We start from the raw sequence: 15056 nt of genomic DNA, 5'->3' as shown, positions 1-15056 counted from the left end.
AGCATCTCTGGGAACTCCTTCAAGATTGTTGGAAGACCATTTCCGGTGACGACCTCTTGAAGCTCATCAAGAGAATGCCAAGAGTGTGCAAAGCCGTCATCAAAGCAAAAGGTGGCTACTGTGAAGAACCTAGAATATAAGACATATTTTCAGTGGTTTCACACTTTTTTGTTAAGTATATAATTCCACATGTGGTAATTCATAGTTTTGATGCCTTCAGTGTGAATGTACAATGTTCATAGTCATGAAAATACAGAAAAACCTTTAAATGAGAAGGTGTGTCCAAACTTCTGGTCTGTACTGTATGTATATGTATATATATGTACTATAGACACTTGTTATGAAGGGGATGAAAGTCCTGAGACTGCACCAGTCAATAACATTGGAATTCTGTGCTGAATGTGGAAAAACCTCTCATTGTATTAGTTGTTCAGTTATTTCCATTGTTCTTGATTTGTTGCTTTATTGCAAACAACAGAAAGTTTGTTAATTTTGCAAATAAACCAAACACTCGAGCACTGATATAGCATCACCCATAATGCCTTGCAGTGTCCGGCTTTCTGTGATACATTTATCTTCTTCTTCCTCAGCCATGTTTCGCTTTGTAACATTGGACCAAGATTTCGAGGTGCTCAATAAGACGGTGAGTCTGATATATTGTATTAGTCTTTACGTTATAGTATTATATGATATATCGCTAATCTATTATATATATATATCGCGCTACATCAGAACAGATTACTCATTTCATTAATTGTTCACTGACGTTTTAATAAACTCATCTTCATTCCATATCCAGTGTGTTAAAAAGCAAAATGATAAATCCCATTATTTACAGAGATGATGTTGTGCTCCTGGAAAAATGTCCCATTGTGCCGGTGACTTTGTGCCTCCCTTATCTGTAACATGTTGTTCAATACTTGTAAGATCCAAATCTAGTAATAGAGAAGCAGAGAGGGATCACAGTGACAGCGGACTCTGCTGTACCCCCAGGGCTGCCGATCCCCCCATTATACACAGCTTGTCCACACTCTCCGGGTCTTCTGCTCCTCGGTCTCTGCACTGTCCATTACTCCCCACACAGTATTTAGTGAAACCCCTGTACTCCACCTCTGCAAGTCATCTCTGCTGCTCCATCCCAGTCAACTACTCTGTTTAATAACATGCAAAATAGCTATATATATATATGTGACTGGCAGAAGTGGTGTTTTCAAAAGCATCCAGCAACTAGAGGGGTTAACACAGCAACAGGAGACAGGGAGTGGTTAGCAGAGCCCCAGGGGGATTGTGGAGAAGCTGTTATTGTCTGGGAGCAGCCAGAAGGAATAGTTGTGTGTTTGCTGAGTCTCAAAGAAAACTAAGGCAAGAGTCAATTAGACAAGAAGTTGTGCTAAAGTCAGAGACCCTGTACTGGCAGCTAAGTGTCAGATCCATTACATGAACATAAGAGATTGGGAGAATCATCAGCCAGGACTCATTTCCCTCACCAGACACCTCCCCCCCCTCCATCTCACTGCAGGGTAAAGGAATACAGTTATGCTGTGTAAATACTGTGCCTCTGTGAAGAGAACTGATTATTAAAGAGACTATCTTAATTTTAATGAAAGCCTGTGTGACGATACTGCTTAAAATCTTAATTAGCCAGACAATTAGATTTGTTAATCCAAGAGAAATACCCTATTGTGTTTTATTAGAGATTGCCGGCTGTGTTTTATTAATGTTCTGCTTGCTCGTCAGTTTATGTACACTAATTTAACTTGTAAAGTGTCCAGCATTCCAGTAATCTCATTAGTATCTCAGGAGCCTCTAACCATTGTTCAAAAAATTTTCTAGGCCCATTGTGTAAGTGTTGAAAGAAGATCTGGCAGAGCCTTCACCACAGGGAGTCTCACATGTAGACCCAGGTGATGCAGTCCACCTGAGAAAGATACCTCCACTAATGCACACTGAGCTTTGGGGGGGAGGGTGAGCGCAGTTCTGCTCATTCAGGGGGCTGAGCCCAGAGAAGCAGAAGGGACATGTGTTTTTGTAGCAGTCAGACTTGGGGAAGGAGAATCAAGGAGAGTCAGAAAGACTTTACAAGGAGAATGAGAGACATCCTTCAGGACAGCAGATGGATTGCATGGCAATACCCAAAGAGACACAGATTCTATATGATTCTAGCCTAAGGGTACGGCCCTGACTGGAAAGATATGGATCTGCTCCATTAACCATCAGAGAGACATGGATACATTTTGGGGAGACCAGGGTTGGAACAAAGAAGTCACCTGGCCCCATGGATATGTTGTTTGGGGTTGCCAGGAGAGACCCACTGGTCGCCTGCAACCCATGGAGACATTCGGATAAGCCAGATTGGGACCCGCCAGTCATCTGGCTCCATGGAAACTCTCAGAGTGGCCAGGGTGGGACCCTCGGGTCTCCTGGCCTTGTACCTCGATGGACTGCTAGCTTCCTAAGCTTGCCGCTACCTCCTCTCTGTGAGGGCCCGCCAGAAGCGGGGGGCCACTGGTTGAGGTAGTCGGCCCTGAAAGTCTCCAAAGTTGCAGCTGTTCTATCCCAGGCGGGCGGAGAAGGAAGGGTGAGACTGTGTAATGTTCCACCATCTTGGGTATTTGCTGGGACTGTTCTATGTGTTTATTGTCCGCTTTCTGGTTCAATAAAGTATAACCACGCTGTGTTACCCTCACCCTGTGTTGTCTGAGTAGTGTTACGCCCATAGAAGACCCCGGGTCTTCATATATTGGTGGCAGCGGTGGGATACTACTCATCTACTACTACATCACAGCCTGTTACTGAAAAGACTGATTTTATGTGCTGGACTTGAACTTCAATTAAACAACCGTGTTCAACTGTTATCTGAGACCCTGTCATCATTGTGTGTGCCGCCTGACAGCGAATACATCTCATGACTGTGGAAGTTATGATCAATGGTCTCCCTGAGTAACATTCCCCCAGGATTCCAAGAGTTCATGTTAATTAGTATTGCCTCTATAAGCCTAGTGGCATACATGCAACATATATCCTAGCTCTGCGGGCTCTGATTAGTGCACCTAGCTGGCTCTGCATATAACCAGACTGTAGCATCAGCGTCTCTGCCCCCTGACAGGCAGAGACGCCGTCCCCCTTACCGCCGCGCTCCCTGCCCGGCGTCTTCCGGCTCTCCTGCTGCTGCCGCCATCCTGACTACCAGTCCAGTCCGCCAGCCTGACTACCAGTCCAGCCCGCCAGCCTGATTACCAGTCCAGTCCGCCAGCCTGACTACCTGTCTCCGCCAGCCAAGTATACTCTCCAGCCCGACAGTCTGCCTATGGTCCAAACCCACCAGTCTGTATATGGGCCAGTCTTGCCTGCCTACCCAGAGAATGTGCCAGTTACCTGCCTTGCCTACCAGCCAGCCTACCTGGAGGCTCCTACCAGTTACCCGTGGTGTCTGCCAGTCCGTCTACCTGGATCACCCATCAGCCTGCCTGCCGTGCTCATCTGCTGTACCGGTCAGTCCCTGCCTTCTGACCCGTGGAAGTCACCTGCTCTCATACAAGGACTGGTCCAGAGTAGCACCTGTTCCCTCTGCTCGGTCCTTCCCTGGTTCACGGAGTCGATTGAGCCGCCATACGACCTTGGTCAGTCTGAGTTGATACCTAGTTACGCCCCTCTGGTCCCTCCTTGCACCGCAGCACAGAGGTTCCACCACCCGGATCCGTAACACAGGCTAGGTGTTCATCTTGCTCTGTCAGTCAGCTGGGGGAAGCTGAGCAGTGTGGATTGTATTGGAGTTACACAGACAGGCCAGAATCTCTCTGAGAAGGGACTGCAATTGACACGCCCCCTGGGCCGTGGGGTACTCGGTGCCGGGCCGGTCATTACTAGGGGTGATGTCACAGTGGCGGTGACCCGGTCCATGACCCAGGGCAGTCAGTAAAAAGGGGATTTTCTAGTTTTTATGTTCAAAATTCATGACGCCACCTGTGGTGTGCGGTTAAAGGGAGCCGCCGCTGCGGAGCAGTCCTCTGGAGCTGTTGTTAGTGCAGCGGGGATGGTGTGACTCTCCACAGGAAGAGCTAGCTCCAGGGCGTGTAGATGTTATGGATTATGATGGGTGTTGTAGTGCAGGGTTTGATGGAGCAGCAATAATCAGTCCACAACTTAATGGCGGTTTCCTCTTAACTTTACTGGCGGTGATTAGTCAAACTGGGATTAGGGTATTGACTAGAAGTGGGAGTCCGGGCAGCCTGAAAGCAAGTAAGGAATCCACCTCACCAGGTGTAGTTGGAGGCCTTCCCTTTTGCACGACTCTCTCTGGCCCTGCTGGTTGTAGCTGTGCGGTGGCCCTCGTCCCTGAGTGTAACGTCTCTGTGCTCACCCGTATGGCAGGCAGCTCGGGCCTTGCTGGTGCGTCGCTCCCACGTGGCGGTGCTGGGCATGCGGTGCTGCTGAGCCTCCGGGCGTCTGATGGGGCCAGTAACCTGCAATGTCCTGCCCTCCGGTTTCTGCTGCTGGGCCTTCAGTGCCCCACAGCCTCGGACTCCAGTGTCCGGTTCTTCTGTGCTGGTTCTTCTGGGGTGAACTGCTGCGCATCTCCAGTCCCCAGCTCCTCTCTCGTCAATGTCCTCACTTCAACTCCTCACACTAAGACTAACTAACCCCGCCCCCAGATCCAGTTGCCAAGGGGAGGAGCTCCCCTTGCTGGTCTGGAGCCAGGACAGTGTTGCATGCTTAGCAAAACCTAATTAGGGGACCCCTGCTTGCTTCCAGGCATGGCATTGACTCGCCCAGGGGAACGGGGATGATTCGGTACCCGGGCCTTTAGCCTGGCCTTCAGGGATGTCGCGGTGGTCGGCTCCCGGGCCCGTACCCTGGGGTCGCTCCTCAAAAGGGTGGATATTGGTTAATTTTAAGAAAGAGTTTGTGACGCCACCTGTGGCTTCTGGTGAGATTCACCAGCGCTGCGCAGTCCACTGAGGCTGATGATAGGGCAGCTAAGGATGGTATAGCTCCCCACAGTTGGAGCTAGGCCTCAGGGCAGAGTATGAAGGGGAATGCAGGACAGAGGGGACCCAGCCGGGTCAGAGCAAGAACAGGGACAGACACGATAGTCACTTCAGTACCTTTTACTGATGGAAATTCAGGCACGTCCCAGAGCACTGTAGGGTGAAGGGTGCATGTCAGGATCCTCCCCAATGAGCGGGTTTTGGGCCTCCTGTTTCTTGCCTCTTCGTAGTAAGTTTCTGACCTGCCTGGAGCTAGGCCTAATTTTGTCTCTGTCCTGCGCTGGCTGACCTTGTCGTAGGGCCTTTTCTTGGAGTACACGCACCTTAGCTGCGGGCCTATGTGTCTCCTGGCCCTGTTATTTATCAGCACTTTAGCGATCCTGGGACTTGTAGTTCCCCAGGGATTCCGGTTATGCCTTACTGGGTCATAGAGATCCCGGTAAACTTCGGACCCGGTGTCCGGTAACCGCTTCGGGGTGAGCCAGTTAAGCTCCTCTGCCCCCTATGTACTAACTCTCCACTCTCCTTCGGCCTACTCGGGCCCTCACTAGGCTACTCACACTAACGGCAGCTTGCCATGCTTCACTGATCTTAGGGCGCTGGCACACCTAAAGCTCACCTCTCCGAGTTACAACTGAGTCTGGACTGCGCTCCACTGCCGACTGACCTCTTTCTGTGTCTCACTCTGCAGGAACTCTCTCAACAGGTTTGCTCACTGTCGACTCCAGTCTAGACTAACTGCTGCCTGGCTCCACCTTCCCTATTTATCTATCTATCCCTAATGGGCTCCCTCTGGTGGTCTGAGGTGGGAGGTGGAGATGTGTGAATGGTTATGGGGGCCTCTTGTGGAGGAATCCTTCAATACACCCTTCTAGGATCTGTGATACCAAGCGCAGCTGGGCGTCACAGCATCACCTCTTGTGAGGAAGGCAATGCCACTGTGGCAACCTGACCCCTGGGGTGCCACACAATCACCGGGTGCACCAAACTGCAAATATCATTGGTTGCTATGGACAATAGCTGTTTTGTGTGACCGGGCTAGGCCTAACACAGCCGTGTGTGAGTAGCCAGGGTCTGAGTTTATTAGTTAGCACCTGGACAAGGCTGGGATATATGTTTAAACGTCACATTGTTTTGACCCAAGAATCCAGTGCTTGTGTGAACGCTGTCTAATGCCTACCTGAGAGTGAAACCCTAAAATTATATATATATATACACCGGAGAAGCACCAGAGGAATATGGGTGCAAAGCCCGCCTGGCAAGGACCAAAGCATCCAGACGAAAAACAACAACTGTAGGCAGAACGACAAAAAGAGTGATTTATTAGCCCATAGTGGCAAGGTTTCAATTCTGAGGTGTTGTGTGTATATACAGTACAGACCAAAAGTTTGGACACACCTTCTCATTTAAAGATTTTTCTGTATTTTCATGACTACGAAAATTGTACATTCACACTGAAGGCATCAAAACTATGAATTACCACATGTGGAATTATATACTTAACAAAAAAGTGTGAAACTACTGAAAATATGTCTTATATTCTACAGTGGTGGCCAAAAGTATTGGCACCCCTGCAGTTCTGTCAGATAATACTCAGTTTCTTCCTGAAAATGATTGCAATCACAAATTCTTTGGTCTTATTATCTTCATTTAATTTGCTTGCAAGGAAAAAGCACAAAAGAGAATGAAGCAAAAATCAAATCATTGATCATTTCACACAAAACTCCAAAAAAGGGCCGGACAAAAGTATTGGCACCCTCAGCCTAATACTTGGTTGCACAACCTTTAGCCAAAATAACTGGGAACAACCGCTTCCAGTAACCATCAATGAGTTTCTTACAATGCTCTGCTGGAATTGTAGACCATTCTTCTTTGGCAAACTGCTCCAGGTCCCTGATATTTGAAGGGTGCCTTCTCCAAACTGCCATTTTGAGATCTCTCCACAGGTGTTCTATGGGATTCAGGTCTGGACTCATTGCTGGCCACCTTAGAAGTCTCCAGTGCATTCTCTCAAACCATTTTATAGTGCTTTTGGAAGTGTGTTTTGGGTCATTGTCCTGCTGGAAGACCCATGACCTCTGAGGGAGACCCAGCTTTCTCACACTGGGCCCTACATTATGCTGCAAAATTTGTTGGTAGTCTTCAGACTTCATAATGCCATGCACACGGTCAAACAGTCCAGTGCCAGAGGCATCAAAGCAGCCCCAAAACATCAGGGATCCTCCACCATGTTTGACTGTAGGGACCGTGTTCTTTTCTTTGAATGCCTCTTTTTTTCCTGTACACTCTATGTTGATGCTTTTTCCCAAAAAGCTCTACTTTTGTCTCATCTGACCAGAGAACATTCTTCCAAAACGTTTTAGGCTTTCTCAGGTAAGTTTTGGCAAACTCCAGCCTGGCTTTTTTATGTCTCGGGGTAAGAAGTGGGGTCTTCCTGGGTATCCTACCATACAGTCCCTTTTCATTCAGACGCCGACGGATAGTACGGGTTGACACTGTTGTACCCTCGGACTGCAGGGCAGCTTGAACTTGTTTGGATGTTAGTCGAGGTTCTTTATCTACCATCCGCACAATCTTGCGTTGAAATCTCTCGTCAATTTTTCTTTTCCGTCCACATCTAGGGAGGTTAGCCACAGTGCCATGGGCTTTACACTTCTTGATGACACTGCGCACGGAAGACACAGGGACATTCAGGTCTTTGGAGATGGACTTGTAGCCTTGAGATTGCTCATGCTTCCTCACAATTTGGTTTCTCAAGTCCTCAGACAGTTCTTTGGTCTTCTTTCTTTTCTCAATGTGGTACACACAAGGACACAGGACAGAGGTTGAGTCAACTTTAATCCATGTTAACTGGCTGCAAGTGTGATTTAGTTATTGCCAACACCTGTTAGGTGCCACCGGTAAGTTACAGGTGCTGTTAATTACACCAATTACAGAAGCATCACAGGATTCTTCAAACAGTGCCAATACTTTTGTCTACCCCCTTTTTTAGGTTTGGTGTGGAATTATATCCAATTTAGCTTTAGGACAATTCTTTTTGTGTTTTTTCATTGAAGACAAATTAAATGAAGATAATAAGACCAAAGAATTTGTGATTGCAATCATTTTCAGGAAGAAACTGAGTATTATCTGACAGAATTGCAGGGGTGCCAATACTTTTGGCCACCACTGTAGGTTCTTCAAAGTAGCCACCTTTTGCTTTGATGACTGCTTTGCACACTCTTGGGATTCTCTTGATGAGCTTCATTTTTACAGATCTACGTTGTAAAATTCTATGAACAACCTGTGGGTTCAAGGTGCTTACCACACATCTAAATAAATTCCTTGAGGGGTCTAATTTCCGAAATGGGGTCACTTGTGTGGGTTTCCAGTGTCTATGTACATCAGGGGCTCTCCAAAAGCGATATGACACCCGCAGACCATTCCATCAAAGTCTGCGTTCCAAAATGTTACTCCCTCCTTTCTGAGCCCTGCCGTGCGCCAAAACAATAGTTTCCCCCCACATATAGGGAATCTGCGTGTTCAGGAGAAATTGCACAACAAATTTTGGAGTCCAATTTCTCCTGGTACCCTTGTGAAAATAAAAATATTGGGGCTAAAAGATCATTTTTGTGGAAAAATAGTGAATTTTTTATTTTCACGGCTCTACGTTATAAACTTTTTTGAAACACTTGGGGGTTCAAAGTGCTCACCACACATCTAGATAAGTTCCTTAAGGGAAATCAAGAAATAGCCTTTGAAGTATCATTGTGCAGGAGAATAGAAAGTGACGGCGAGAAGAGAATATATCATACAAATTTTATTGATGACAAAAGTAAAATAAGAACAAGAATACATATTAAAAACAGGTATCTCTCATGTGAGGGATTAGCCTGACTGAGAATGTACCTTACAGTGGTTTGGCTGACAAAATCCCTTTTTGATATTGGCAGTGGGTTGTTTGCTGATTTCCAATATGATAACTACTCTGGATTTTGAGCATTAGATATCTGCAGTTAGATTATGCACCTGCAGATATTCTCCTGTACTATATAATTCTCAGTCAGGCTAATCCCTCACATGAGAAGCACCTGTTTTTAATATGTATTCTTGTTCTTATTTTACTTTTTTCATTGTCAGGGTTCCACAGGGACGACACCGGGGAGATCACACAATATCCCACCGTTGCTGTCACTCTGTACGCATTTTGTTAGGGATTCGCGAGCCCACGATCCCGACTACTCATTACGTAGCTATCGGCAAGCGACCAGTGAGTGTATGGCGTCACACCTCCGGATTCCAACTAATGGAATATGTGTATATGCTCCGTAAGGTCACTGTCAGCTTCACGATAGCCCAATTATTTTATTCGCTGCCACCACCGGCTGAGTTTGTACATATAATACAGGCCTGATCGGACGCCTGCTTTCTGGTAGCGTATATGGCTTCGGGGGAGGAAAGATTACAGAGCAAAAGAAACAGAACTATTAAATTTTATATTTAATCCTAAAGGCAGGCAGTGTTTATGAAAAATATACAAGATTTTACAAAAGGAGACAATGACAGTACAGAATATACAGTTACACAAAATAAAACAGGATTAAAGAAGACTTACTATAGAGATCACTGAGACGATTCAGTATAGGTGGAGGGAAACACTCCACTTCTGGCCATTGTCGAACAGGACCCGTGATACATATAAATATGTACTTCTAACATGAGTCCTGATCCATCCTCCGGGATTCTTTTATGTCTAAGGGGAGACCTGCCCACTCACTCCCTGTGATGACATCACGGGGGCTAGTCTCCAGCCTTCATATTTTTATTAGATATCTGTTTTTTGCGATAACTTATGGTTTGATCGTAGAGGCCCGAAAGTGATACCAAATTTTTTGTTATGATTTTACCTTTCTCCAGAGACCACACGCGTTATAGCTTCCGCCTGCTATTTTGTTACTTTTGCGCCACAGTCCCCAGGAGGGTCTCAAAGCTACAGGAAAATATCCATATTGCTCCCTAGCGGACCCTGTCACTAAAAATATGGGTCCCATTATTATCAGAATTATGGAACTTGAGCTATTCCATATTTTGTATCGGTGCCAGACGTCCTGGGAATCTCTATTAAATTCTCTTTGACGTCCTGGGAATGAAGTTTCTCAGCTAGATGTCGATTTATCCCAAGCCTTTGTTTAATTATCCACTGCCTCTGCCAGGGAGAAAGACCCTCGCATTTTAATTAGGTTGGTAGCACCTCTCTTGTGCCAGCAGTTGTTTACAGCTACTTCTGCTGTGAGTGATAATTTGCAGAGAGATCGCTCTTTAGATTGTCAGTTCTTCTCTTGTGACAAATGGTGGATAAGGGAGGGGTGAGAGGGGTTGGGCGAAATTGTTAATACTTTCTTAATATCTCCATGACAGTCATTAATAAAATTTGTATTCTATAATCTATTCTCACCATCACTTGGTTCTTTCTATCTCCTGCATCAGGATACTTGAAAGGCTATTTCTTGATTTCTGTTTATTTTCGGTGATGTTGTACCGTACTTTTGTTAGACCAAACTACTGATTGATTCAAGTTCCTTAAGGGGTCTAGTTTCCAAAATGGGGTCACTTGTGGGGGGTTTCCACTGTTTAGGCACATAAGGGGCTCTCCAAATGCGACATGGCGTCCGCTCTGAATTCCCGTGAGTTTTGTGTTGAAAAAGTCAAATGGCGCTCCTTCCCTTCTGAGCCCTGCCGTGAGCCCAAACAGTAATTTTTCCCCACATATGGGATATCGGTGTGCTCTGGATAAATTGCACAACAACTTTTGGTGTCCAATTTCTCCTGTTACCCTTGTGGAAATAAAAAAATTGGGGCTGAAAGATCATTTTTTGGGAAAAAAATGGTGTCACTTGTGGGGGGTTTCCACTGTTTAGGCACATCATGGGCTCTCCAAATGTGACATGGTGTTTGCTAGTTATTCAAGCAAATTTTACATTAAAAAAGTCAAACAGTACTCTTTCCCTTCAGAGCCCTTCCGTGTGCCCAAACAGTGGTTTCCCCTCACGTATGGGGTATCGGCTTACTCAAGAGAAATTGCACAACAAATAGTATGGAGCAAATTCTCCTGTTACCTTTATAAAAAAAAAAACACAAAATTTGGGGCTGAAAAACATTTTTGTGGGAAAAATGTGAAAATTGTATTTTTATGGCTCAATGTTATAAACTTCTGTGAAGCATCTGGGGGTTCAAGGTGCTCACCACACATGTAGATAAGTTCCCTGAGGGGTCTAATTTCCAAAATAGTGTCACTTGTGGGGGGTTTCCACTGTTTAGGCACATCAGGGGCTCCCCAAATGTAACATGGCGTCTGCTAATTATTCAAGCAAATTTTATATTCAAACAGTCAAATGGCGCTCCTTCCCTTCCGAGCCCTGCCGTGCGCCCAGACAGTGGTTTTCCCCCACTTATGGGATATCGGCTTACTCAGGAGAAATTGCACAACAAATATTGGGGTCCAGTTTTTCCTGTTATCCTTGCTAAAATAAGGAAATAAGGTGCAGTTTTTAGAATGGTGTCACTTTTGGATATTTTATGTCATAAAGGACCCTCAAAGTGACTTCAAATGTGATGTGGTTCCTAAAAAAAATGGTTTTGTAAATTTTGTTGGAAAAATGAGAAATCGCTGGTCAACTTTTAACCCTTATAATTTCCTAACAAAAATAAAATTTTGGTTCCAAAATTGTGCTGATGTAAAGTAGACATGTGGGAAATGTTATTTATTAACTATTTTGTGTGACATATCTCTCTGATTTAAGGCCATGAAAATTCAAAGTTTGAAAATTGTGAAATTTTCAAAGTTTTAGCCAATTTTTTCACAAATAAACACGAGTCATATCAAATTAATTTTACCACAATCATGAAGTACGATATGTCACGAGAAAAACAGTCTCGAAATCAGTGGGATCTGTTGAAGTGTTCCAGAGTAATTACCTCATCAAGTGACAGAATTGTAAAAATTAGCCTGATCATTAATGTGCAAACCACCCTCAGGGGTAAAAGGGTTAAGGTGCAGGTGACTAGTGTTGAGCGATACCTTCCGATATCGGGAAATATCGGATCGGACCGATACCCAAAAAATATCGGATATCGCCGATTCCGATACCGGAAACCAATGCAAGTCAATGGGACAGAAATATCGGAATGAAAATAAACCCTTTCTTTCCTTGTAGGTTAATTCTACATGAAGGAAAACAACTAAGAATAATGTAGAATGTATTGGGGGAGGTGGGGGAGACAATAAAGGCATAGAGGTTTAGCCCAATCAAATGGAATAGCAGGAATTAATATTTTTTTAAGACGTTCTGAGTTACGGAAATATTGACTATGTTAAGTATTTTTATATTTTGTCAGATATTTGTTTCACTACTTCCATGCTCTTCACCTTCTTTTTTACTTCTCCCACACTTTCTCCTTCATCATCCTCAGCATCAGCATCTTTTTCATCAACTTCTTCTTCACCTTCTTCATCTTCTTCACCTTATTCGTATTATTCTTTTTTTTACATTCTTCATATTCTTCTTATTCAACTATTATTCTTCTTCATATTCTACTTCTTCATCTTCTTCATATTCTTCTTCTTCATCATATTCTTATTTGTGACAGGCATTCCTGTAGTTGTTATCTATAAAAGTTTGAACATTACACCTTTCGTTCTGCCCGTCACAAAAGATTTACAACAGGATTTGTCCGCGTTCAGTTTGGCCTGCAGCAGCAGGTCTTTTCCAGGGGCACCACGAGGAGGAACGGACTCACCCCCATACACTGCTTAGTCATCTTCTGCTTATAATTTAGATAATATCTTTTGCTCTGATTTCTAGTCTTATGCTTAATGTTCTTCCGCTTTTTGTTCTGCAGCTTCTTGTACTTCTGCTTCTTGGTTTTCTGTCTCTTGTTCTTCTGTTTATTGGTGGTTGTCTTCTTGTTCTTTGTCCTCTTGGTCAACTTCTTCAGGGTCATCTTCTTGGTCTTCTTCGGGGTTGTCATCTTCAGGGTCGTCGTCTTCGGGGTCCTCGTCTTCTTCGGGGTGGTCTTCAGGGTCCTCGTGTTCAGGGTCGTCGTCTTCAGGGTCCTCGTCTTCTTCGGGGTGGTCTTCAGGGTCGTCATCTTCAGGGTCCTCGTCTTCGGGGTCCTCGTTTTCTTCGGGGTGGTCTTCAGGGTCCTCGTCTTCAGGGTCCTCGTCTTCGGGGTCCTCGTCTTCTTCGGGGTGGTCTTCAGGGTCCTCGTCTTCGGGGTCCTCGTCTTCTTCGGGGTGGTCTTCAGGGTCCTCGTCTTCGGGGTCCTCGTCTTCTTCGGGGTGGTCTTCAGGGTCCTCGTCTTCAGGGTCATCGTCTTCGGGGTCCTCATCTTCTTCGGGTTGGTTTTCAGGGTCCTCGTCTTCGGGGTCCTCGTCTTCTTCGGGGTGGTCTTCAGGGTCCTCATCTTCAGAGTCCTCGTCAGGGAGATCCAGAGTGATTACCAAGAACCATTTCAAAAAGCTTGAACTTGGAAATGTAGCAGAAGGTACAAGAAGGCTGAGGAACTGCCGAGAACCAGCTGATGGTACTGGAACCCGGATGGGTAGCAGAAGGTACAAGAGCCAATGGAACTACCGAGGACCAGCTGACGGTACTGGAACTGGGTTACTAAGCAGGAGGTACCTGTGCCAGAAAGCACTACCAAGGACCAGCAGACGTTGGTGGAACTTGGATACCGAGAAGGAGGCACCTAAGCCAAAGGCACTGCCGAGAACCAGCTGACGGTACTGGAACCCGGATGGGTAGCAGAAGGTACAAGAGCTAATGGAACTACCGAGGACCAGCTGACGGTACTGGAACCCGGATGGGCAGCAGAAGGTACAAGAGCCAATGGAACTACCGAGGACCAGCTGACGGTACTGGAACTCGGTTACTAAGCAGGAGGTACCTGTGCCAGAAAGCACTACCAAGGACCAGCAGACGTTGGTGGAACTTGGATACTGAGAAGGAGGCACCTAAGCCAAAGGCACTGCCGAGAACCAGCTGTAGTAGTGTGAATGTGGACAGAGCAGGAGAAATTGCCGTACGCACAGCAGGGGAACAGCTGACGTTACTGAACCCCAATAACACGGCAGCAAGTGTTGACTGTGCAGACGGCACTTCTGAGCGCCAACTGGCGGTGTTGGAGCTCAGGGATAATACTAAAAACAGAGGAGCCAGAGGTGTAATTGGAACAAGTTTTAAATTAGTAGTACAGTTGATGTGGACAGAGCAGGAGAATTTGCCGGACACACAGCTGGGGATCAGCTGACGTTACTGAACCCCAATAACACTGGAGCAAGCGTTGACTGTGCAGATGGCACTTCTGAGCAGCAACTAGCGGTGTTGGAGCCCAGTGTAAATACTAAAAACAGAGGAGCCAGAGGTGTAATTGGAGCAAGTTTTAAATCTGTAGTACAGTGGATGTGGACAGAGCAGGAGAATTTGCCGGACACACAGCTGGGGATCAGCTGACGTTACTGAACCCCAATAACACTGGAGCAAGCGTTGACTGTGCAGACGGTGCTTCTGAGCAGCAACTAGCGGTGTTGGAGCCCAGGGTAAATACTAAAAACAGAGGAGCCAGAGGTGTAATTGGAACAAGTTTTAAATCTGTAGTACAGTGGATGTGGACAGAGCAGGAGAATTTGCCGGACACACAGCTGGGGATCAGCTGACGTTACTGAACCCCAATAACACTGGAGCAAGTGTTGACTGTGCAGACGGCACTTCTGAGCAGCAACTGGCGGTGTTGGAGCCCAGGGATTACAGTTCAGGTGGTAGAAACATGAACACAACAGGAGACCTGGATACCGTTGCCAACCAATTATTTATTCTGGAAGAGGACTGGCAAATTCATGCGAGATCCAGGCCTTGTTCATTTTCAGAAAAGTAAGCCGGTAAACGTTATCGGAGGATAGTCGCATGCGACCGTCTGTTAGTACATCACCTGCGGCACTAAAGACGCTTTCCGATAATACACTAGCAGCAGGGCAAGCTAGCACCTCCAATGCATACTGGCTAAGCTCTGGCCATGTATCCAGCTTAGAGA

General features: G+C 45.9%; 1 protein-coding gene across 6 annotated transcripts in view; it reads left to right on the top strand.

Moving 5' to 3' along the window:
• The window catches only part of LOC141273167 (alpha-2-macroglobulin-like protein 1), a 607283-nt gene that overhangs the window by 181054 nt on the left and 411173 nt on the right, over positions 1–15056 (top strand). For all 6 annotated transcript variants that reach the window (XM_073684620.1, XM_073684625.1, XM_073684624.1 and 3 more), the window contains exon 5: positions 591–643. In XM_073684620.1, the coding sequence (XP_073540721.1) occupies positions 591–643 (53 nt within the window). The remainder of the gene's footprint in view (positions 1–590; positions 644–15056) is intronic.

The sequence above is a fragment of the Phyllobates terribilis genome, unplaced genomic scaffold (assembly GCF_046119375.1).
Source record: "Phyllobates terribilis strain yellow unplaced genomic scaffold, ASM4611937v1 Scaffold_5__5_contigs__length_657084704, whole genome shotgun sequence".
Classification (NCBI taxonomy): domain Eukaryota; kingdom Metazoa; phylum Chordata; class Amphibia; order Anura; family Dendrobatidae; genus Phyllobates; species Phyllobates terribilis.
The sequence above is the reverse complement of the archived record's forward strand: the minus strand, read 5'-3'. Positions and strand labels throughout refer to the sequence as shown.